Below are 26,685 nucleotides of genomic sequence, written 5' to 3'. Positions count from 1 at the left end.
TCTGTAATACGGTGACCAGAACTGAACTGCGTAGTCCAGGTGTGGTCTCACAAGAGCAAGATACAGTTTTAGGATGACCTCGCTAGTCTTGTAACTAACACTCCTTTGTATGAACCCAAGTACTTTATTAGCCTTGTTACGAGCAAAAACACATTGTTTACTTGGTTTAAGGTTCCTACTTATCATTACTCCTAAATCTCTCTCGCAGTCGGATTTCTCTATATCGTTGTTCATCTGGTATCTGGTTTCCCTGTTTACATCTCCTATACTGAGTACTTTACATTTGTCGACGTTGAATTTCATCTGCCATTTTTCAGACCATTCGAAAAATTTGTTTAGATCTTCCTGTAGTTTTGCCAAGTCCTCGTCAGATTTAATAACACGTCCTATTTTAGTGTCATCAGCAAATTTACTTATGTTGCTGTCTATGCCGATATCTATGTCGTTTATGTATATAATAAATAATAATGGTCCAAGTACTGAGCCTTGGGGAACACCACTTGTGACGTTGCTCCAATGGGACTTAGTGCCGTTAATGTTCACTCGCTGTTTCCTGTCCTGTAACCACGCCCGAATCCATTTAAGGATGTCACCTTTGATGCCGTGTGCTTCTACCTTTCTGATTAGTCTTTCGTGGGGGACTCTGTCGAAGGCTTTGCTAAAGTCGAGATATACCACATCATAATTGTGCCCCTCGTCCACCGATTCGAAAACTGATGAAAAGAATGTTAATAGATTAGTTAGGCAAGAGCGTCCGCTTGTGAAGCCATGCTGGGAATCATTGATCAATCTGTGCTTCTCCAGGTGATTTCAAATAGAGTTTGAGATGATTGCTTCCAGTAATTTGCCTACTATTGATGTTAGACTGATTGGGCGGTAGTTAGAGGATAGTGATCTATCCCCCTTCTTGAAAATCAGTATTACATTCGCTATCCTCCAGGATTCTGGTACTACACCTGTTTTTAAGGACATGTTAAACAACTTTGCTAAGGGCATACTAAGCTCTTCCTTACATTCCTTTAATACTCTGGCAAATATCTCATCGGGACCAGGTGACTTATTAGGCTTTAGTTTGTCTATTTGCTTACTAACATCGTTACTAGTCACTACTATCTCACTTAATTTGTTTTCTTCACTATCTCTGAATAGAGTCGGTGCCTCGGGTATCATGTTTAAATTTTCGGTGGTGAAAACTGTTGAAAAATATTTATTCAAATTATTGCTCATTTCTCTGTCGTTATCAGTGAGCTCGCCGGTGTCTGACCGTATTGGTCCAATCTTTTCTCGTGTTTTAGTTTGATACACTTGGTAGAATCCTTTGGGGTTTGTCTTCGCCTCCCTTGCTATCCTTACCTCATTATTCCTCTTTGCTTTCCTTATCTCGGTTTTAACCCTACTCGCCAATATCCTATAATAGTCCCGGAGGTGAATTTCGCCACGATTTATCCTTCTACCTATAGCCTTCCTTTGGCCAATGATGTTCCTTAAATAATTATTAATCCATTTAGGGTCATTGTTGCCTGATCGGAGTTTTTTGTATGGTATGTTCTGCCTTTGTGCATTAAGTAACTCACTATTTAAATTGTCGTGGAACTCAGCAATCTCAGATCTCGTTATCAGGTCGGTGTCATCTGACAGGTTCACGGCCAAGCGCGACACCCCTTCTCTCAGCTGCCTCTTTAAACTGTCAAAGTTCGCCCTTCTGAAATCTGGTACTTTAGTGGAATTTTCCTTACGTCTGCCCTGAAAGTCTAACTGGAATCTAATTTCTTTGTGTTCGCTGTTTGCAAATTCGTTCCCTACCTCGACCCTGCTAATGAGGTTTTCTCTGTTTGACAGAATTAAATCGAGTATATTATTACCCCGTGTGGGTTAAGTTATATGTTGACTTAGAAAACAGTCCTGGATAGTCTCGAGAAAATCCTCTGATTCTGAGTTACCTGTAAGGTCAGTCCAATCTATTTGGCCAAGGTTAAAGTCGCCTACTATACAGACTTTGTTGTGTATGGAAGCCCTGCGCATTTCATCCCAGATAAGTCGCTCTTTGACTCTATCAAGATTGGGAGGTCTATATATTACTCCTGTGATTAATTTTTCTCTACCGTCGATTAATTCTATCCAAATTGTTTCTGTATTCCGCTTAGCTTTTATTTCCTTATTTATTTCACACTTCAGATTATCCCTAACATAGATTGCTACTCCGCCTCCTTTCCTGGTCTGCCTATCGGTATGGAACAGTTTGTAACCCGCAATTTGGTATTCGACTGGTAACTCACGTGTGTCTAGGTTGATCCATGTTTCAGTGAATGCAATTATATCGATTTTTTCGGTACATACCAAGGCCCTAATATCATCCACTTTGTTTCTCATACTTCTACTGTTTGCGTAGTATACATTTAAGTTAGTCGTGTTCTGAGTCCTCCCCTTACCGCGTTTAGATTTAAACTCCCTGTCTAATTCAGTTTTGTCATCATTCCTAACACTATTTCCCTGTAATCTTTCACTTTGTTTACCCGCTCCCACTGCAGTCTCCTCCACCCCCGTGCTCATATGTTCTCCTAGCAGTTTAAAGACTTCGATATCTTTTGAACTGCCCCCTCTAGAGCCCCAGCCAGGGTTGCTACTCCATCCCTAGACAGGTGCACCCCATCCCTAGCATAAAGGTCCCTTCTGCCATAGAAGTTGTCCCAGTTGTCAATGAATGGGACTGATATTGACTTGCAATATCTGTCAAGACCGTCGTTGACACCAACCACCCTTGACAACCATTCACTGCCAACTCTCCTTCTAGGCAGGACACCGCATATGATAGGGATCCCTCCCTTAGTCCTAATACGATCTATGGCTGCCTTGAACTTATCAAGAAGCTCCTCACTCCTACACCGACCAATATCATTGCCTCCTGCACTGCGGCAGATAATGGGTTTGTTCCTATTACCAGACAAGATATTGTCCATCCTCACCCCAGCTCCTGGCAAACACACCCTCATCCTATTTTTGTTTTTACCACAAAAGGCCCTGTCCATGTACCTTACCTGTGAGTCCCCAACAATTAAAGTTTTTATACCTTCCTTGTCATCCCTGTCCCTGACTGTACTAACGTCCAATTCGTCTATCAAGGGACTGAACGAGTTGGTACACTTAGCTGTTGTCAAGGGTCTTGTCTGCATCCGGTGCTGTAGACTCTTCTGATGTGAAGACGGCCTTCAATGAAACTACTGACTTGAGGGATGCAGCAGCTGTAGAACACAACATCTCGTCCTCTGGGGTGGGGCGACTGACAGGGGTGAGGGACAGGGCATCCGGGATGCATAACAGCTTACCCGCACGCCACACAGCCGTGAAGAGATAAGGCGAGAGCTTCTCTTTCAGACGTTGAAGGCGAGGATTCTCTACTGCATCCAAAGAGTAGTGATTAATTATAGGTATAAGAGGGCGATGATCCATGAAGAGGGTGAAGTGCTGAAGTCCTATCAGGTAGAAGCGGCACTTCGCCATCACCCAGACAACAGCCAACATCTCCAGCTCAATCGTGGCATATCGGGTCTCAGCGTCGGTCAGGAACCGGGATCCACACTGAATTAAGCGGAGTTGTCCACCACCATGGTCCTGCAAAAGGGCGTAACCAACGCCGTAGAGTCTGGAGGCGTCAGTCTGGAGGACGGTGGGTAGGGCTGGGTCGTAACAGGCGAGGACAGGTGGACTGGAAGGCCTCTTGATGATCTGGGGTCCACAGGAATGTCCTCCTGGGGCTCAGCAGGGGGCGTAACGGCTGGGCTGCGGCGGAGATGTCAGGTGTGAATTCAGCCAGCTGATTGACCAGACCCAAAAAAGAACGGAGGTCTGTCAGGTTGGCAGGGGTTGGAAAATCCCTGATTCCACTTAACTTCTCCGGGTCAGATGCGATACCTGATGCTGAGAGAGTGTACCCACAGAAGTTCACTGGTGGTGCGGCGACTACAAACCTGTCAGCGTTGAGGGTAATCCCGTACTTTCGACATCTGGTGAGAACTTCATATATTCGGGAGAGGTGGGCACAGTAGTCTTCGTCATGGAGTAATATATCATCAACCACTTTGACACAATTCGTGACTCCTTGAAGGTCCGCGTCACCACGTTGACAGAATGCATCGCCCGTAGCGGCAAATCCCATGGGGCCTCTGCAACACTGATACCTACCATATGGTGTGATGAATGTAGTCAAATGTTGGTCTTCTTCGGCTAACTCGATCTGCCAATAACCACATAAGGCGTCCATCGTTGTAAAAAACTTTGCCTTCGGGTCCACATTTCGAACAGCTGCGAAGGGTGTGGGTGAAGAGTGGGCTGGACGGGAAACTTGCTGGTTAAGTTTTGACAGATCGGTGGTGATCCGTACTCCACCACGAGGTTTGGCGACGGGGATGAGAGGGTGGCAGCAAGGTGAAGGTTCGTCTCTGGCCAGTTTGATGATTCCCTGAGCAACCATGGAGTCAAGCTCTTGTCTAACGAGCTCCTTGTAGGCGTGAGGAATCAAACGAGGGGTGTGGATGGCAAAAGGTGTGGCACCATCCTTAAGATGAATCTTCATAGGTGGACCCACCATCGGCTTGAGTGGTGTGGATCCCAAAGATTTCTTCGTAACCAACACGTCAGCAAATTCCTTGAGAAGGTAAGCTCTTGCATCAGAAAGGGACGTGTTAGTAGAGATAGGGAATTCCTTCAACCTGTTGACATGGGTGATCTTTAAAATAGGTTTGGGGAATTCCTTGGAAATAATGGCCAACTCTTGACAATGGCCATATGATAAAAGCGGAGTCGGGATACCATCATGAACATCAATCCGGGCTGAGCAAGACTGCTTACCAAAGGTAAGAGTAGCCTAGAAAGATTCCAAAGCTGGAGCCATCTTGGAACCATCAGCTGTCAGTTTCGTTGTCTGAGGAGGGGGCTGTAGGTTGCTCTGGGGTTTTCCCAAACTTGCTAAGTGTTGTGGACCAATTACTGAGACGTCAGCGCCGGTGTCAGGTAACATCTGAAGACTGGATGACAAGTTACCGTAAGAAATGACGACATTAATGTGCTGGAGCGTCGTGTCTGTGGAACAATGCATATGACGGCAGGAACGACTGGACACAGCGTCTTGATGCTTGCCAGAAGGAGGGTGCGCGACAGCACTTCCTGAGGATGACGTCTTGGATCCTAGGTGGTGTCGTTTCCGTGTCTTCTTTCGACAACATTTGTCATAATGGCCCACACGACCACAAAGTCTGCACTGAACTTTGCTAGCAGGGCACTTGACTGTGTAGGCCCAGTGACCCTGGCGGTCGCAGCTTCTGCACACGCTTTGAGCAGCTGGGCACTGGGAGACATTATGCTGTCTCGCACAGCTGTTAGACAAAGCTGCTGCTGAAGGTGTAGCTGGAGGGTGAGGGGTGGGGTTACCTTGCTGCTTCTTACCCTTTCTGTAGGAAGACACCGCCCTCACCTGGTCAGGTTGTGAACGTAAAGCTGAAGTCGCACACCTGGCGGCCTCGTACGCTCGACATTTTGTAACAACATCTTGAAGGGTGGAAGTGGGGTCGAGGGAAATGAGACGCTGAACTAGCTCTTCATCTCGGACACCCGTTAAAATGATTGTCTTGAGTTGTCTCTCTTCACAGACTTGAGAATGTCCGGGACAAACATCAACTTCCTCTGAACATCTCTTGAGTCTTACAAAAAATGCGTCAAAAGATTCTCCATCAAGCTGCTTACATTGGAGGAGTTCTCTTCTTCTGAGTGCTTCGTTGCGCTGTCCCTTGACATGTTCCTGTAACTTGTCGAGCACGGCCTCTACCGTCAGAGTTGTCATAGGAGGCACTTGAAGTGTGTGCTCGAGAGTACGTTGTGTCTCTAAGGACAGGCACATACGAAGCTGTATCATCTGTTTCGGCTGTGATAAACTTGACAGGTCAACCATTGTTGCATAGTCTTGCCAACGTCGATGCCATTCCCGAAACATCTGATAAGAAGTGTCAGACATCAGAGAGGGAGGCGTGTGTACTGCAGCCTTTTGAGGTGTTGTTGATCCGACTCTGGGAAATGAGGTACCAGTACCACTAGTCGTATCAACATTAGTAGTAGCAGACGAATCTTGTACGGTAGATCGTTGTGGGGAGGCTAACAGAGAAATCAAGACTTCAAATGTGGCTTGATCCTCTGTTCTTCTCAGGTCATCCTCACTTCTACGTATGTCTTCGAGGTCTCTGCGTGTCTGTTCCTCTTCATGGCGCCGTTTTTCAGACTGTCTGTACCGAATTTCTTCCTCATTTCTCCTTGCAATATCGTCCAGGCATCGAGAAGTTTCCATCCACTTAATCAGTTGAAGGAGATCTGTGGACGCATGCATCGCAGGAGAGCTTGCTCGCGACGAACGAGGAGATTCTGTGGGTGACTTGGCGTTGTCACTGTGGGGAGAGGTCTCCCACACTAAAACTCGTAACCCCATCGTCCAGGGTATCATTTTGATCCCTGTGAGACATGCCGACAGCTTCTGTACTCTATCTGTGCAAAAGACCGGGTCAGCCCCTCGTAATCTATGCACAGAATTACAGAAGTTTGAAGTAACTCACAAGAATTTAATATAAGGTGAATGCGTGTGTGTGTCTTGCGGGTTGCCGGGAGAGACTTGGCGCGCTGCCAGACGTAGGAGCAACTGGGCAGCGTCGAGCGCTGGTCGGTTAGTTACCCTCAGACCAGAGACGGGAGAGCACGTACTGTCGGGCTGCTCCCTTAGTCATCTGACCGCAATTTGCACAGACAATTATGATTAAAATACACAACACAGCACTTCACAAAACACTTTACTTCACAGCACAGCACTGTACACAGCATAGCACTTCACAACACTGTAAGTCTAGAGGCTTGTAGTAGTCTTGCTGTAGACCGGTGAAGCTGAAGACGAGACGCCATTAACAGAGTCTGGGCGGGAAGGCTTGTCCACTGTATCTCACTGAGAAATAATCACTGCTCCATCTGACGTTCGTCTTGGATACCTCCAAAATGTTCTATACTACTGAAGGTATACACAAACACTTGTTCTCTTAAAAGTAGGTTCTATTCTCGTACGGGAGATATATACAAGGGGACTAGGAAGCTCACTTCCGCACCACAAGGACTGGCTGTCTTCACTCTCTCTATGTATTACTGCGCACTGCATGTACAGATGCCAGCATTCACAAGCTGAATACATAAAGTATAAATATGATAATTTATATACATAACATGGTGCATAATAAATGGGAATATTACATAGAATTAATACATGTTCTGCAATACTTTACTATACATAATAAATACAGTAATATAAGGGTACACAGCTGAAGGTACTACTTCGTGTCCATATCATACAGATGCAGCCAAGATAAAGGAGCACATGAACATCACAAAGTCTACAGGTGCTTCTATGATCAAGTATTGCCACAACCAGGTGCTTCTCAAGACGGAAAAATTACTTGTGAGCTACTTGGTTCGTCAGGCGCGACGGAACATGGCGGTGGACACGCGCTCAGTTAAGGAGTACGCACGTGAACTGTATGCTGCAGTGTCACGAAAGATGGGAATTGCAGAGCCCAAACCCTTTAATGCTTCCTCTGGGTGGTTACAGAGGTTTAAGAAGAGGAACAAGATCACCAATATCAACATTGGTGGTGAAGGAGCAAGTGCTGACAGTGTTGCGGCTAGCGAATTTCCTCCGTTTTTACGTGAGATTATGGAGGAAGGGCAGTACACCGACGACCAGGTGTTTAACATGGACGAATCTGGTCTTTTTTGGAAAAAGCTACCTTCCAAGACCTTTGTTGTGAAGAATGCCAGCAAGTGTCGGGGCCGGAAGTTGCAGAAGGAGCGCATCACCGTCCTGTTTACCACCAATGCCTCCGATGCCTGTAAGCTCAAGTTATCGGTGATCCACACAGCACGCAAACCGCACGCCTACAAGAGCATGGACATGACCAAGCTAAATGTCCACTGGCTGACCGCACGTAAGGAGTGGATGTTCTCTACTCTGTCCCTCTCCTGGTTTGATGACTGTTTCGTTCCCGATGTGAAGCAATTCTGTGAGCAACAGAATGTTCCATTCAAGATTTTGTTGCTGCTTGACAACGCACCAGGACACTCGCCCCTACTGTTAGATCGTCACCCCAACATAAAAGTGGTCTTCCTTCCTCCCAACACTACGTCTATAATACAGCCCATGGGCCAAGAATTGATCTGTAATGTAAAAGCTGCATTCTCTGCCAAGAAATTCAAGCTCCTGAACGACTACACCAACACCAAGGAAGAGTTGTGTAACCTGAGTGACACCAACACCGATAGCAAGAGCGAAGACGACGAGGATCAACAGTTGGCAGAGCAAGAAGTACTTGTGAGACAATTTTGGAGAACATTCAACGTCAAGAAAGCTTTGAACTTCTTGGTGGAGGCATGGGATCAGCTGTCTGTAGCAACTGTTCGTCACGCATGGAGACATGTGTTGCAAGGTATTCCGGGTGTTAGGCAGAGTAAATCTGTGGCTGGTGAGGTTCAGACTGTTGCAGTAGCAGTGGACCTTGCCATAGAAGCTGCGCAGAGTGTTACAGCTGCAGGCTTCTCCGAGACCACCAACAACGACATCCTGGAGGTGATAAGGGATACTGATGTGACTACCAACGAGATGGTAGATGATGATGACGTCAGTGAAGAGGCAGGTGGTGCGTCATCCCAAGAAGAACGCCAGTTATCCCATAGTAATGTAAGGGGTGCCATCGAGTGTATTGAGAAAGTCAAGCTCCTCCTTTCCGACGACCCTGACGCTAACAGGTATGAAATCTTCACTACCCAGCTGTTGCAGACTATGGAGCCCTACATCAAGGTTTATCACGACAACATAAACACCAGCCGTCAGTAAAGCATAACCGAGTTCTTCGCCCGCAACCCACCACAGCCAGCCCAAGCCAGTGACAGAGGTAGAGACAGTGATGATGACTTTGAGGGATTTGTCAGGGAGGCACTAGTAAGTGTGGATGGCAGCGATGAAGACTCACCTGAGGGCCAGTAGCCTGCCCTCTGCCTCGGAACCAGCCTCCATTCCCCTACGCCGACCCATCTCTTCTACTAACGTAAGTGTTAACCCCAACCTTGTTTTTTTCTAACCTAACCTACAGTATATTATTCTCTTATTGATTGTTCCCTTCTATATTATGTGTGTGTGAATACCATCATAAAGTTAAGATGTTATTTTTAGTAAAACGTACGTATTGTGTCGGGAAAAAGTGGAGTTTGGGGGTCGGCCCGGTCTCTTATTTCAATTAATCCCATATGTTATGTTGTTCACTTTACGCGTTTCTCACTTTACGCGGGCAGCCGTGGGTTCAATAAACCGCGTAAAGTGAGGGTTCACTGTATGTGTGCTTGGGCCTCGGAATTCCCCAGACCACCCAAGCAATCAAGCCAAACAGAAATGTAAAATGGTAAAATGATTTTTCTCTATTTTGCATTCCTAAATATTCTATTTCTTTCATCACTCACAAACTCATGGAAAACTAGGAAATAAATAAAAAAATTAAAAAAAATTTGAATAATTTACTTTGCCATTTGATTTTGTCATTGTTTTCTAACTTTTTTATATGACTTCTCAAAAGAAAATATAACAAATAATTCATGTAAACACTTAATCAAAATATAAAATAATAATGGCAAACCTCCAGCCTAGCCTTACACATGTGTCAACACAGTCCCTCACGCCACCAAAACAATACATTTATCCTATTCGCCACTGGTCAGCTTTTTAGCCACTTGAGTAATATAAAGACACTTGAATAAAAGTTATCAGGACTTTTAAGCAATTTAGTGTGACATGTTAGAGTGTCTGTGTCAAGGAGACAGTGAACAAGGGATGAATAAATATGAGATAAGGCATGGAAGCCAGGCACAATTCACTTGTAGGCTGGGTGAGAGGGTAATGACAGGCAGTGGTGTGGCAGGTCCCCACCCACCTCTATCCCTCACACCTACACCTCCCCTTCCAACCTACCAGGGCATACCACAGGATCTGTCTTGAGCACTAAGTAAATAATATTGTAGCATATTTATTAGGACTTAATAAATATTATTGCAGTGTATAATGCATCTCCATATGCCCAGGCTTATTCACAGATCAGTTGTCTAAGTGCAAAATTAGCCAAATTGAGCCACCTTGTATCAATTAATCTCAAAATAAAACATTTTAAGACAATGGTTTCTTAGTGTTGTTAATAATAATAATAATAATAATAATTAACGGTTTATTGAAAAAATTCTGCAGCCCGAAAGGCTGAAAATATACATTGGACATAAATGACTTATTACATACATTGGTGGTTTAACAAAAGCCTTCATTAGAGAAAGATAAAGGAACATACAGTGAACATACAGATTAATGTAGGTGTTGAACAGCAAACACGTAGTGTAGTAACTCCCTCCCAGATGGTGTTAGGAGGAACTCACGTGGTGTAGTAGTTCCCTCAGATGGTGTTATGAGGGACCTGGCGTGGTGTAGTAATTCCCTCGCAGATGGTGTTATGAGGGGCCTCACGTGGTGTAGTAATTCCCTCACAGATGGTGTTATGAGGGCCTCACGTGGTGTAGTAATTCTCACAGATGGTGTTATGAGGGACCTCACGTGGTGTAGTAATTACCTCACAGATGGTGTTATGAGGGGCCTCACGTGGTGTAGTAACTCCCTCACAGATGGTGTTACGAGGGGCATCACGTGGTGTAGTAGTTCCCTCACAGATGGTGTTATGAGGGGCCTGACATGGTGTAGTAATTCCCTCACAGATGGTGTGATGAGGGACTTGACGTGGTGTAGTAATTCCCTCACATATGGTGTTATGAGGGACATGTGGTGTAGTAATTCCCTCACAGATGGTGTTATATAAGTGAGGTTTGGTCCCAGGCCTTCCTATCGTAGACGGATTAACACATCGGTGGTTGTTGTTGGATGTCACGGGCCGTTATCACTGGGTACCTGGGACCTCACTGTGTGAAGTTTAGCTTGGGTACGACTGTTACTGTTGAGTTGTTCTCACTGACTTAAGCACTGTTCACCACTGTTCACCTCTGTTTAACACTGGTTTCATTCCTTTCCTAAATGAAATTGTAACTTCTGGCGAGAACTTGTTGATATTCCGGTGGGGAGGAGGGTTCAGGGGAGGGAGTTGGTATGGGCCAACTTAACAGTTGACCTGGCTGCTCCGAGAGGAGCGCCAGGTACGTCTTGACCCTTCGGTGGTCAAGGATGCGTGTCTTTTCACGTTATCTCACCTCCTGCCTGGTCACCTCGCCTCTCACCTCACCTTTCACCTCGTAACTTCACCCCTCACCTTGTCAGCTCACCTCGCAGTGTTACATTTATTTATTACTGTATTACAGTGAACCCTCGAAGATCCAGACCCGGAAAATACGGATTTTGGAAGATTTGAACAAAATTTGGGGGTTCTGGGCTAAGAAGCTTCCCGAAGAAGCATTCCCAAAACAGAGCAAAGATCATCTTAAGCCCGTGTAACTAAGATATCCTTTAACTGGTCAGCGCGTGGGAGACAGGTGCCCGAGGAGGTGGGAAACATAAACAGAGTTGTCAATTGTTATTTGTGGGAATATTATTTCATTTACTCTAGCAATGCATGGTTTATATAATTTGTTTATCACTGTGCTCTTCACCGTTTTCAAATTAGACTACAAGGTATGCATTTCTCCCATATTTCAATTGTACACCTGGCAACTGGAGCGAGTAAGGGCGGTGAGTGACTGCTAATGAGTCGGTTGCTGTTGTAACTCTCCGCGCTCCCTGCCATATTTCACTGGATTTACTGTTATTATTAGTGTTTACTGATAATAGTGCTTAACAGTATTAATCATGGCATTTAAAGCAAGTGGTGCTGTGAAGAGAAAGCATGTACATTTATCTGTTGTGCAGAAACCAGAGTTAATAAAGAAGTTAGAGTCTCGTGTGTGTATGGTTCGCATCTGTGATGAATACGAAGTGAAGAAACAAACTGGGTCAGACATGTATAAGGCCAAGGATAAACTTACCCCATTTGCAATGAAATATGATGTTGATGCTGCCAGTACAGCTAGAGAAAGGAAGCATATGAAAGTGCCAAAGGATAAAGAGCTAGAAGAAGCAGTGTACAAGTGGTTTGTTCAGCAGCGTTCGTGTGGGGTTAAAGTTCGCTATGTGAAGATAGTTTAAGTGGCTAATAAGCAGACTAAGCATTTGGCAATTCCATTTAAAGCTACTGATGGTTGGCTGTGGAGGTTCCGGAATCGACATGGCATTCGTAACAGAAAGTTGCACAGTGAGGCTGGGAGTGCTCAAACTGAAGAAGTTGAGCTGTTTAGGTAGAAGTTAAACAAACTCACCAAGGACGAGGGACTGAACTTGGCACAAGTTTACAATGCTGATGAGACAGGGTTATTTTGGCGGTCACTCCCCAACAACACCCAAGTCTTTAATCATGAAGCATCCACACCAGGTCACAAAGTGAGTAAGGAGCGCATAACTGCATTATGCTACGCACCACTAAAAATTAGCTGTTGTTGGCAAGTCTGCGCACCCACAAGTGCTAAAGGATTTTAAGCACTTCATGCCTGATGAACACAAGTACCAAGAAGAGGTTATGAAGCTGGATCCTGAAGATATCAAAGCAATTCTGCTGATTGATAATGCGCCAGCTTACCCTAGTGCTGAGAAACTTGTCAGCAGGACTACTGCTGGTGGTGTTCTGATGGTAGTGGACTACGGCGTTATCACTGGTTCCTTGTGGTTAGCCATCGCATCCTAGACTTGCTACCTGAGCTGCCATTTCTATCAGGTTTTTTGTGTTGTTGTATATATATATATTATGTGTATTTAATGTTTAAAGTAAGAATAATTGGGTAATATTCTGGTGTGTTTTGGTAGATGCATAGTTGTATTACTTTTGTTTTGATAATTGCATATTTTGTTTTTACTTGTGTTATTTAATGTACCTAATTAACTACAGTAACTTAATCAATACTTAATACAGTATAAATGTTACTAAATTACTTAGTTTACATGATAATCTTCTTATCCCTTTCATAACTTAAATTTGCCTGTCACGAACAGTGTTTCTTGTGTGTGCGCTCCTTGCTGTATCCACTTAGGAGATTGCTGATGCTGTCCGCATTGGTGACAAGGAGGATGACTACATGGAGAGCAGTGACGGAGAGGAATCTCCTGTGAAGATGCCTAAGTTGTCTGTTGTACGAGTCTCGCTCGACACCATCTTAACTTATATATGGAAGGCACATCCAGTCTTCAAATACACCACTATTATAAGCACCTTTTATGCTCTTAGAGAACTTATTATCAGAGAGCAACTTAAGCTGGACTCCTCCTTCAATCCTGTCACTCGCGTCCCTCCCGCCTCCCAGACAGGTCAAACCGAGGGGCATGCCCTGCTCCTGACACAGAATAGTAGTTGTTCTCAGTCCCCCCTATACGATCACGGCAACACAAACTCATCTATCCACTACATAGAGTAAGTGAAACTACTGTATTCTTGGTATTTTTGATATCATTACTTATCCTTTTTATACATTTGGCAGAAGATCCAGAAAATTGGCTTTTTCGGACATGTGGTCCACCCTTTTAGTCCGGATCTTCGAAGGTTCACTGTATTTACAGGATGCCCTTCGAATTTGTGGACCTCGATTATTTGCGGATGACACCCTGGATGTACCCAAGAATGTCTAAGGGTAGTTTTAAAGTTGCTGGCATTTTTGCGGATGGGACAGGGAGCCATTCGTTCTAGAGACAGTAATTTCCTTTACCTGTATTGTATATATGTGTGTGTGTGTGTGTGTGTATGTGTGTGCGTGTGTGTGTATGTGTGTGTGTGTGTGTGTGTGTGTGTGTGTGTGTATGTGTGTGTATGTGTGTGTGTGTGTGTGTGTGTGTGTGTGTGTGTGTAGACAAACACACACAAAACACATACAAATAAATAATAATGGGAAAATCCTCTCACAAATAATCAGAAACAAATGGATTAAAAATGTTGAGTCCACTCTGTGCTTTATTAATAACAAAGCACGGAGTGGACTTGAGAGTAGACAACATTTTTATTTAATTTGTTTCTGATTATTTGAGAGGATTTTCCCTTTATTATTTATTTGTATATACAATAGAGGTAAAAGATATAATTGTCCTAAGGGCAAACACATAAAGGGAATGAAAATTTGTTTGTATATAGCCAATGTTATTCGCGGATTTGGCGATTCGTGGCCATTTTGAGAACCAAACCCCCGCAAATTTGAAGGGCATGCTGTACTTTATTATTACTGTATGTACATTTAGAAAATATGTATTTATGTTTGCACAGAAACTATAAGTAGATTATTTTATGTGACAGCCAAGGTAAGGCGCCAAAACTGAACAGAAAACGAACGAATAAAAAAAATTCGGAAATTGTCGAATACAGTCGGCCCTTAACATACGTTGGTTTAGCATTCACGGATTTGCAAATACGCGGATTGCCTCATTGGAGGAATATTCTGTACATTGAAGTAATTGAAGTACATTCAAATCGCGCTCGGCCCCGAACACGGGACACAGCCCGCTCCCGCAACCTCACACACACACGCATAGCTCTCCCTCACTCACTCAGTCTCGCTGTAACCACGCTTGTGTTGACATCAGCATTGTAGCTGCAAAAACGTATTATATCAAGCACAGTATGAATAGAATATCACTAATATAACAGTATTTTAACCGAAAACTATTAAAAGAACGAGTAACATATCTTGAACATCGGAAGGTTAGGTAAAGTCTTTTGTTTTCATGTAGTTTATCCTAATTTACATTGAAATACATTACGTTTCAGCAAAACTACTATTTATTTCTGAGAATATGGAAATGTAATATTTCTGCTGAAATGACGTATGTATTACAGTGGAAAGTGACGAAAGCAATGACTTTCGCTTTCTTTCGTTCAAAAGATGTTACCGTAATCGCTTTTCGAATGGTTTTCATATAAAACACTGTTGTATTACAATAATATTCTATCCTAATTCACTTGTGATGCAACAGTTTTTTAACTGAAAATCATTCGAAAAGCGATTACGGTAATATCTTTTGAACGAAAGAAAGCAAAAGTCATTGTTTTTGTCACGATTTTATCCCACTTTCCACTGTAATACGTACGTCATTTCAGCAAATATATTACATTTCCGTGAATGTAGTATATCAAGCACAGTTTGAATAGAATATCATTGTAATATAACAGTATTTTAACCGAAAACTATTAAAAAAACGAGTAACATATCTTGAACATCGGAAGGTTAGGTAAAGTCTTTTGTTTTCATCACGTATTTTATCCAATTTTACATTGAAATACATTACGTTTCAGCAAAACTACTATTTATTTCTGAGAATATATTCATTCAGGTGCAGTTTAGGTAAAATATACATGTGATGTAACATTTTTTTAACTGAAAACGATTCGAAAAACACGTACCCTCTAGCCCTGTTCAAGGAGAGGACTGGGAGAAGCTGTTAGGTGCTGCAGACGATGACAAGAAAAATGATTTTGATGGATTTTAATGAAAATATTCAGAAATATGGTATCGTAGTGTTTATTCAAGTGAATTAGGATATAATATGATTGTAATACAACAGTAGTGACGATGTGAAGGTGGTGGAGGAATAGAGCGGGGAGGAGTGGTGAGTCGGTGACTGGCAGGAGCAGGGACAAGTGGAGATGCCAGCCAGTACATTACGGGTGTACAGTATTAATTATTTGTATAGCTCTTTTTGCATTTTAATTTTAAATACTGTACATTACATTTCAACAAAACTACTATTTATTTCTGAGAATATGGAAATGTAATATTTTTGCTGAAATGACGTACGCATTACAGTGGAAAGTGGGATAAAATTGTGACGAAAGCAATGACTTTCGCTTTCTTTCGTTCAAAAGATGTTACCGTAATCGCTTTTCGAATGGTTTTCAGTTGTGGGATTATGAGGCTAATGATAGGATAGAATATTATTGCAATACAGTACGGTACAACAGTTTTTTAACTGAAAACCATTCGAAAAGCGATTACGGTAAAATCTTTTGAACAACGAAAGAAAGCGAAAGTCATTGTTTTCGTCATGATTTTATCCCACTTTCCACTGTAATATGTACGTCATTTCAGCCAAAATATTACATTTCCATATTTATTTCTGAGAATATATTCATTCAGTCACAGTTAAGGTAAAATATACTTGTGATGTAATATTTTAATGAAAATACCCGGTATTTAGAAATACGGTATCGTAGTTTTCTTTTGTTTCAAATTTAATTAACAAAGATTGATGTTTCAAATGTAATGAACAAAAATTTATGTACAGTATCTATAAATAAACTTTAAAAAAAAATACTTTGCTTTACATTGTCCTGTGCATACCATACCATGCATTTGGCTACTTTGGGCTTGCTATGGTGACGCAAGAGATCTGCCCTGGCAACTGTGCCAACACTCACAGCTGGTGGTGCGTTGGTGCGTCGTTTCCACTGTTTGCTGGTAGTTACTGGTAAATATTTTTCAACCTTACAAAACTATTACCCGTTTAGAGGTCGACCCCCAATTTTTTGCCAAATAATTTGGTCTTAAAAACTCGAACTACACACAGGTGTATACGGTAAATAAGGACATGGGGGGCCAGGGGTTTTTTTTGGGGGCAGCAGCAAAAGTACACGGATTTTTAACATTCACGGGTATCTCTGTTACCTAACCCCCGCGTATGTTAAGGTCCGACTGTAATGTAAAAATATTTTGAACTTGGTTAATTCAGATTTTTGGGTATTTCGAGTGACCCAGAGGGTATAGTGGACTGAGAAAATGTATATAAAGCTGATATTCCAGCAGATAGTAGAGGGTGTACAACATTACTGACATATTTACCTTAAATATTTACGGGTTACTGGTATGTAGGTATATACAGTACAGTCAACCCTCGCTTTACGCGGTCCCACTTTACTCGTTTCCACGTTGACGCGGTACCCTGCCGAACACGGAATGCTCACTTTCTGCGGTGTGTGCACCCTTTTACGCAGAGAGCGGCGCGAGCAGGGTGCGCACAAGGTCGCCCAGTCATCAAAACATTACCGAGTTCTTCACCTGCCACCCACCACAGCTGGCCCAAGTCAGTGATAATGATAGTGAGGATATGGACTTATATGGTCTTTGAGGGGTTTGACAAAGAGGCCCTGCAAGCCTCTATGGTGGATAGTGATACAATTGATACAAGTGATACAGGTGAGGGCCAATAATCTGCCCTCTGCCTCGAAACCAACCCCCCATCCCCGTGTGCCCAGCCATCTTTTCTACTAATGTAAGTGTTAAAAAACCTAATATTATTGATATTTCTCTTAATTATTAATTGTGTGTGCATACCATCATAAAATTACGAAGTTATTTTTACTACAACGTAGGTATTGTGTCTGAAAAAGCGGAGTTTGGGGGTCGGCCCGGTCTCTATTTCAATAAATCCCATATGTTATGTTGTTCACTTTACGCAGGCCACCGTGGGTTCAATTGACCGCGTAAAGTGAGGGTTCACTGTACAGTAGAATGTCGATTTAAAGCGATTCAATTTAAAATTAAAGATTTAAAGCAACACCCACAATTAAGGACAAAGTTATAATTTAAAGTTAATCTTTCCTATTTTGCGCAAGTCAATCTGGCGCATCATATTTAAAATTTTGAGCCTAATGTTTCTCAGGGCACACTACACTGTCTTAAGGGCAAAGCTGTACTGTACATGTACCCAAAATAATGTACTAAATGATTACTAAATTTTTTGTCTAGTGCAAACTACAGCAAGATTATATTCAAATTAATCACTATCTCATAAGAATTCCAGCAATGTAAATTATATTCTCCCCGGTCACTTCAGTGACATTTAATAAGCAAAAAACATCAACTAAATCTCAAGGATATAAATAAACCAATAAATACTTCACTAGACCTTCAGGGCCAACTGTCAAACAAGTCACTGTCACCCCTCCCTCCCTCCCTCCCTCCCTCCCTCCCCCCACATCTTCCCATCCAGGGTTTGGTGTTTTAGGCTTAAAGTTTTTATCTTATATAATGTCACAGACTAAACCTAGGAGAATATAATTTGTATTGCTGGAATCCTTGCAAGACAGCGAATAATTTGAATATAAATTATATCTCCCAGGTCAGTTTAGTGACATTAAATAAGAGAAAAACTTAAAGTCACTCTTAAGGACAGATAAATAAATAAGCACTAGACCTTGGCATCAACTGTCAAACATATCACCTCACCTCCCTCCCTTTCCCCCATCTTACCAACCAGTAAACAGACCATTTTGCATCCCTTAATTTTAGCTGTTGATTTATGAGTGTTTGTTTTAACATAATACTACAAAAAACAATGTTTTGTTTATTCTAAGAGATGGGCTGAGGTGCATCTGGGTAGACTCTGTCTTTTTAGTAAAGGTGCTCCCCGACTTACGACGGGGTTAGGGACCCAAATCCAGGTCGTAAGTCCGAATGGTCGTAAGTCCGACATAGATAAAAAAAAAAAAAAAAATTAAATTTTTTTTTTTAAATAAAAAATCTACAGTGAAATACAGTACAGTAAAAGTAATAAATAATGAGGAATGGATACAGTGTGACTGAGCACTTACCTTTAATGTAGTCAGCTGAATGCACATGGGGCCCCCCATAATTTTCTAATTATACATGGAGACTACATTAACTGGAAACGTTTCGGTATAGAAAATGCGTGTGTCATTTGAAAAAAAAAAAAAAAAATGGTCACAACTGTGGCGGTCGTAAGTCCAAGCAGTCGTAAGTCGGGGACTACCTGTATTTTGTTTCTCTCTCAAGTACCAAACTAAATTATTCCATTTAAACAACACTTTGATTTAGTGCGAATTCGGTTTAAAGCGACCTCTCTTGGAACATATCTTGTGTTATATCGACACGTTCTACTGTATAGGCAGTCCCCAGATTACGAGCGAGTTCCGTTCCTGGGGACATTCTTAAGTTGAAAATGTACCCAAGTTAAAACACATGCTATGTGCATACAGTACTTACAGAAAAATGTTTAAAATCCCACTACAGTAAAACCTCGATTAACCGCCCAAATATGGGGGGAAGGGGCCGACGAATAATACAAAAGGTCGGTTAATAGTAAATAAAGTCTACGGAAATATAACATACCTTTTCAATGTACCTATCCCTAACCTACCTCATTTAAGTCCCTCTATTCATTTTTGTTCATTTGCCATTCATATTTCAATAGCATTTGCTTTAAAACATTAACCTCTTTAGTAAATAAATATGAACCAGCACAGAAACCGTGAACAAAAAAAAGGAAAAGTCAAAGAACATATGGCATCACGAAAATTGTGACCAAGTCCCAGGTTGCTGATCTGACTTTCTGCCTCATTTACACACAATTGCAGGGTCTCAATTATTTCTCTTACTATTGACAACACAACACAACATACTGTACATATATTGTTTCTCACTTTCGATTTTTTTTTAATTTTTGCATTTCTTTATGGTTCTTTATTATTATTATTATTATTATTATTATTATTATTATTATTATTATTATTATTATTATTACATTTTCGCCCCCCAGGCCCTGATGTGGGTCAGTGACCTGTGCCCGGGTGGGCTAATACCCGTAAAAAAATAATAATAAAATAAATAAATAAATAAATAAATAAATAAATAAATAAAGTAGGGGTCCGGGATCGGCGGTTAATCCGAAAGTCGGTTAATCGAGGGTCGATTATTCGAGGTTTTAGTGTATATCATAGCCTAAGTCCTTATATACATCTAAAATTGCTTAACTTATGAGAAAAGAATAAATAGAATGATAAAATACAGTAAATGAAAGAAAAAATAAGTCATCAGGTAAATAAAATACTGTCAATTTAAAGTTTAACCCTGTTCGTATCAGCAGATGTTCGTAAGCCAGGCGTTCATATTCCAGGGAGTGCCTGTATAGTGTTTGGATGTTAACTAAAAAAAAAAAAAAAAAATCCAGACATGAAATCTTGTTAACTTGTATCTACATGAAGTGTTTCTTGCCAATTTGCATGAAACTTTTACCATGTTGCATGGACAATCTAGCTAATCAAGCTTTTTTGTTTCATTGATGTATTCACAATGGTTCACTGGGAATAATTTGGCTAAAATGATTTTTTTTTAAATATAACTGCTTTGTGCCTAATATGTAATGGACCCGAAGTTGGTTATGTCTAACAAAATGATTTCCACTCTCTTACCTATCTATAACTACCAAAAGTTTGAAAATCAGCCCACAACTTAAGGATGAGATGGGAGGAGAGATTGAATTTTTTGGGGGGGATACGAGTGAGAATTGCCAAATACGTAGTACACCCCCATCTCTCGAAAAGGACTTGCAGCCCACTGACTAGTTAGCCATAACAAGCAAGGCCTCGCTTTCACCCAATAAGAAAAGATGCAAGCAAGTGATATCTAAACTACTTTTGACGACTATTTTACCCAACTAATCTTGATGAATACATTACAGCGACTAATAGTAGGTGAAGCGGGACATGTAGGAGGTAGGGGATAACCACGAATAAGTAGAGAAACATGTTGAATATTGCAATGAAACTCTGTAATCTGTTATGGTTAGTTAACACCAGTACATGGAAATTTTTCAAAATAATTAAATTGTATCCAGTTTTTTTTTGTTACTTTCCCCTTCAAACAGATGTTGGGTGACTCCTGCAAGACTCTTACACTAACACACTATCCACATGTATCATAACCTCCCCACTCACACACTTCCTAAGGTTAACAATTTACTAAATACTTGTCCACTCTTACTTGATGCGCTCTGCATATTAGATCCAAGTCGTGGCGGTTCAAGAATTTACTGACAACATCGGCTCCAAATGTGAAGGAGACGCCACGATCGTTCTCGCCCCAGCCTTGTACGTCCTTATCGGGATCTGACCAAAGTAAGTCACACAGTAGGCCTGCATGGGGAAGAGTATGTTAAAACTTGGATGACTGATGGTTACACAAAGTCTAGCATCTAATAATGAAAATTCCTCAGGACTTATAACAGTGTCTATTATGTAGAAAAAATCTTACTAGTACTGTATTGCTATATCTTTATAATCAGATGTTCAAAATTCCTTATAGTTAATGGTATGTAACCTTTATCATCAGTTCATCAAAACTCCTCTGAACACGACACAGACAGTCCTCATTCATCCCAGAGAGTTTCGCCTCTCCAATATGCAAAACCAATTTTCCAATAGGAACACTGTTTTAAAGGGGGATGTGTTCCTGGTCTGGAATTCTGGGGGTACTTGGGCTGATTTTCCATACAGAATCACTTAAAAAAAGAAATAAATAAAACTAAAAAACTTACAAATACATAAGAAATACAATTTAGGTCTCCCCCCTTGTAAACCGCATCATTCAAAGTGGCTTCAATTGTAAAAAGTTTAATTTTATCTCATAAATCTCTGAACTTGATCCACTTCATACCTGAATGGTTGAGTGTACAGTACACATCAGGCTTGGGGTAATAAGGATTCATTACAAACATTTGTACTTGTTCAATTAATTGTAAACATAAATGATTACATTCTTTTACTTTGCATTGCAAACATGATTGATTACACTTAAATTAAATACCTCTAAGAGTGATTACTTGCATGATTACATTTGTGGGGGATACGGAGCAGCGGCACCCTAGCCAGGGGCGTAAACATGAAAATATCAAACACTCCTGGATACTGGACTGGTATAATACTGTACCTAACAACTGGGGCCATTGAGTATTTTGATCATAAAAATTAAACTGTGATAAGTCAACACTGCAACATGCAAATCATTTAACAATATTAACAAAAAAAAAAATTAAAACTAGACAAACCTGTGTCAGGTACATCAGTGGGCCTCATGATGCGGCGGATCTGTTCCATGCTCTGTAGATCAGGGCTCAAACCTCCATGGCAGCAGAATATCTTTTCATCAATAATAGCAGCAATGGGAAGACAATTGAAGCAGTCTGTGAATGTCTTCCAAAGCTTGGTGCCATACCTCCGCCGACCTGCCATTTGTAAATTTCTGAATGTTAAACCTGACTGTGATATTAACTAACACAATATACAGTAAGCCTGCCAAATTCATGGGAGTTAGGTTTTCAAAATGCCCGCGAATCGCCAAATCCGTGAATAACACATTTGTTGACTTGACCGGGGGGGGGGGGTGGACATTTTTACTTGTCTACAAAGAAATGTATATTCCCTTTGTGCGTTTGCCCTTAGGACAATTATTTCTTTTACCTATATTTTTTATATATATCTATATATATGCGTGTGTGTAGACACACAAACGCATACACATACAAATAAATAATAACAGGAAATACTCTCACAAATACAGTACAGGCATCCCCCGCGTTACGGAAGCCCGGGTTACGGAATTTCGCTCTTACGGAATTTGTAAATTATGACCAATAATTTCGCGTAACGGCCCGTAAATCCGCCCTTACGGAAATTGGGGTAAATTTTAACAATTAAAAAAAAAAATCACTATATAAAATTACATTTTTTTGTTCAAAATGATAATTTGTTTGGTGTGGATTTCTTGGTGTTTGCTACCGCCAAGTGTGGTGTCGCCAGGCGTAACATATCTAATAAGGCATTGCTCCTCTTAGACAATGCACCAAGCCACCCAGTAAATTTAAATGATCTTTTTGATAATGTGAGAGTGGAGTACATCCCCAAGAACACAACTTCCTTGCTCCAGCCAATGGATCAAGGTGTGATAGCTAACTTCAAGGCATAATATCTTAGGAAAACTTTTTTGCAGCTCATAAAAACAATTGATGGGGAAGATAAACCTACAATTAGGGACTTCTGGAAAAAGTTCAACATCTTGGATGCTGTGGATAATATAGCCGAGTCATGGGATGAAGTGAAAACCTCAGCTATGAATGGTTCATGGAAAAACATATGGCCAGAGTGTGTCCGTGAATTTCACGGTTTTTCACAAGCTGAAAGTCTACAGCAAGTTCAACAAGACATTGTGACACTTGCAAATAATGTAGGCTTTGAAGAAGCCATAGAAAATGATGTGGTTGAGTTGCTAGAGTCCCATAGAGAAGATTTGACTAATGAAGATCTGATGATGCTGGAAAAAAAGCGAGCTGCAGGACAAGAAGAGGATATAGAATCTCCACCCACCCCACTTCAGTTGACAACAAAGGATATGTCTAAAGCGTTTGCACTAATACAGGAAGGTCTGCAAATCTTTGCTGATAACGACCCCAACCGTGAATGGAACATCAAGATTGCAAGAGCAATTAACAATGATCTCAGTTCCTACACTAAGCTGTACAAGGAGATGGTGCACCGTAAAGGTCAAACAACTTTGGATGAGTTATTCATCCTCAGAGAAAAGCTGAAAGCAGTTGATGAAGCAGATGATGATTTACAGGGCAGGGCAGAAGAGAGTATTGCCTCTCCCTCCAAATAACTTCCTTTTCATCACCAATCCTCACGCAACAATCAACATCTTTTGTGGTATGTACAGTACAATATTTTTATTTATTCCAACTGTATTTCTCTTCATATTACATGTATATCATGAATTATTTAATGTACTGTATTGTGTGTGTTTATAAATGTTTATTTTCATTCATAAAAGTGCTTGAATTACGTTTTTGGGGCCTAAAAAAATTCCGTAGGAACGCATCTCCAGTTTTATAATGGAAGCCAATGGGAAAATAGGTTTCGCGTTACGGAATTTCACGATACGGTCAATTTTCCAGGGACGGAACCCTTCCGTAACGTGGGGGACGCCTGTAATCAGAACCAAACGTATACTGTATTAAAAATGTTGAGCCTACCCTCAAGTCTACTTCGTGCTTTGTTATTAATAAAGCACGGAGTGGACTTGAGGGTAGACTCAACATTTTTAATACATTTCTTCTAATTATTTGTGAGAGGATTTTGCCATTACAGTATTATTTATTTGTATGTGCTTTGTGTGTAGTGTCTACACACACACACACATATATACAATACAGGTAAAGGAAATTACTGTCTCTAGAATGAATGTCTCCCTGTCCCGGCTGCGAAAATGCCGGCATCTTTAAAATTACCCCCAGACATTCTTGGGTACATCCAAGGTGCCATTCGCGAATAATAGAGGACTGCAAAATAAAAATCCGTGAATTATCTGGGTGTACTGTAATGATCATTAGTATAAAACACTATTCACTTATTGAATATACAGTACAGTAGAAACCCCATAATTCAAAATAATAGAGGCTCTAGCCCTTACGAATTATGAGATTCTACAAAATATGAGGGACACCTTCTCCAGAGAGGAGAAAAACACTACTTTTCCGTTATCTGCCTCAATCAAAATTATTACTTTTTAATTATACAGGTTTTACCTCTCTAGTCTGGCATTCTGTGGTCCGGAACGATTTTAGTTTGCCCATGGAGAAAATTAATTTGAGTCTGTTACTTTCGATGTTTGGCTAAATTTGGCCTTATTTACCCTACGTTTTTGGCGAATTACTACCTGTAATAAAGCAACATCCTAGTAAACCAAAGAAAATAACACAGATAAAGTTAAATAAAAACTAAAAACAACACAGAAAAATTCTTATGTTCTACAGCTTTAGCTAGAGTTGAACCTGATGACTTGGCAACTTTGTCATCCGAGTAAAAACACACACAACAACATTGGCTGTCTTTATGTTTTCAACTTTACCACCACTGGTGGGTAGAATTTTTGTTTTAAATTCAGAAACATTAATTAAAATAAATATGAACAGTAAATACGTAAGTGTTACTTTCATATTCTTATGTAGAGTAATGACGATATGTTTCACATGTGTTCACTTACATACGCTATCTCACTTTTTTTCTTTACCATTAATGGTTAGCGACTTCCATTGTTCCATTTATTAACATTAAATAATATCACTTAAAACAACCATATTAATTTTACTACAGCTACAACCAGGGTCTTATTTTCTTCAGTTTTATATGTAGAACCAATCAGTCACTGGTTTTGTAAACAGTAACGAAAACAATGCCGTCTCGGCTCCTCGTGTGTTTTAATATTCCACTTACAGTAAAAGTCCAAAAATCCGGATGCCAAAAATCCGGACCACCCGAGAATCCGGACTTTTGGAAAACTAATTATTATTATTATTTTTTTTTTAGCGGGCTTTTGTGTGTATGTGCGCATGCGTGAGCGCCACAGCTGCACAGCGACAACAAGCGACCACGTGGTCTCCACTTTAAAACGAGCAATCAAACTGTGACAACATACCGTATATACTCATCTATAACCCCCCCTCGTTTATCTGTCGACCCTGATTTTTTGACCAAGAAATCGTTAATTTATGATGTTCCTCGTTTATAGTTCGACCCACGTTTTTGAGGGTAAGCGAACAACAAAACCTTCAGTAAAAACGCTCTACGTCCTATAAACTGAAACACGAGTGCCTAAGGCAAATTGTTTACCATTTATTATTACAACACTTTACACTGAAATGCGGGTAGTTTCAACAAAAATATTGTATATTTCCATTCAAGTATTTATTCAAGTCAATTAGGAGGGAATATTATTGTAATACAACAGTTTTTTAACTAAACCATTCGAAAAGCGATTACGGTAACATCTTTTGAACGAAAGAAAGCGAAAGTCATTGTTTTCGCCACGATTTTATCCCACTTTCCACTTTAATACGTACGTAATTTCAGCAAAAATATTACATTTCCGTGAATGTATTATATCAAGCACAGTATGAATAGAATATCATTGTAATATAACAGAATTTTAACCGAAAACTATTAAAAAACGAGTAACATCTCTAGAACATCGGAAGCTTGGGTAAAGTCTTTTGTTTTCGACATGTATTTTATCCTATTTTACATTGAAATACATCACGTTTCAGCAAAACTACTATTTATTTCCGAGAATATATTCATTCAGGTGCAGTTTAGGTAAAATATACGTGTGATGTACTAGTTTTTTAACTGAAAACGATTCGAAAAACACGTACCCTCTAGCCCTGTTCAAGGAGAGGACTGGGAGAAGCTGTTAGGTGCTGCAGACGATGACAAGGAAAATGATTTTGATGGATTTTAATGAAAATATTCAGAAATATGGTATCGTAGTATTTATTCAAGTCAATTAGGATAGAATATTATTGTAATACAGTACAACAGTTTTTTAACTAAACCATTCGAAAAGCGATTACGGTAACATCTTTTGAACGAAAGAAAGCGAAAGTCATTGTTTTCGTCACGATTTGATCCCACTTTCCACTGTAATACGTACGTCATTTTAGCAAAAATATTACATTTCCGTGAATGCATTATATCAAGCACAGTATGAATAAAATACCATTGTAATAGAACAATATTTTGAGTCCTACTCTTTCCATTTACAGATTACTGTACAAGCCCATAATAATGGCTCCTAAAGTAGATAAACTTCGTTGTGTGAAGAGAAAGAAGAACACATTGAAATTGAGTGACAAACTTGAAATAATTAAGAAACTAGTACGTGGTGTGAGCAATACTGTTCTAATGGAAAATACAACATTGGAAAGTCTACAATTTATGATATCAA

General features: G+C 40.7%; 1 protein-coding gene across 5 annotated transcripts in view; it reads right to left on the bottom strand.

Annotated features, from left to right (window-relative positions):
* The window catches only part of LOC121866308 (serine/threonine-protein phosphatase PP1-beta catalytic subunit), a 100,565-nt gene that overhangs the window by 36,925 nt on the left and 36,955 nt on the right, over nucleotides 1-26,685 (bottom strand). For all 5 annotated transcript variants that reach the window (XM_042365921.1, XM_042365917.1, XM_042365920.1 and 2 more), the window contains exons 4-5: nucleotides 21,956-22,132; nucleotides 20,893-21,044 (exon numbers count right to left, since the gene is read on the bottom strand). In XM_042365921.1, coding sequence (XP_042221855.1) covers nucleotides 20,893-21,044; nucleotides 21,956-22,132 — 329 coding nt within the window. The remainder of the gene's footprint in view (nucleotides 1-20,892; nucleotides 21,045-21,955; nucleotides 22,133-26,685) is intronic.

Source organism: Homarus americanus, unplaced genomic scaffold (assembly GCF_018991925.1).
Source record: "Homarus americanus isolate GMGI-L3 unplaced genomic scaffold, GMGI_Hamer_2.0 scaffold58074, whole genome shotgun sequence".
In the NCBI taxonomy this organism is placed as follows: domain Eukaryota; kingdom Metazoa; phylum Arthropoda; class Malacostraca; order Decapoda; family Nephropidae; genus Homarus; species Homarus americanus.
This window is presented reverse-complemented; position numbering and strand designations above follow the sequence as displayed.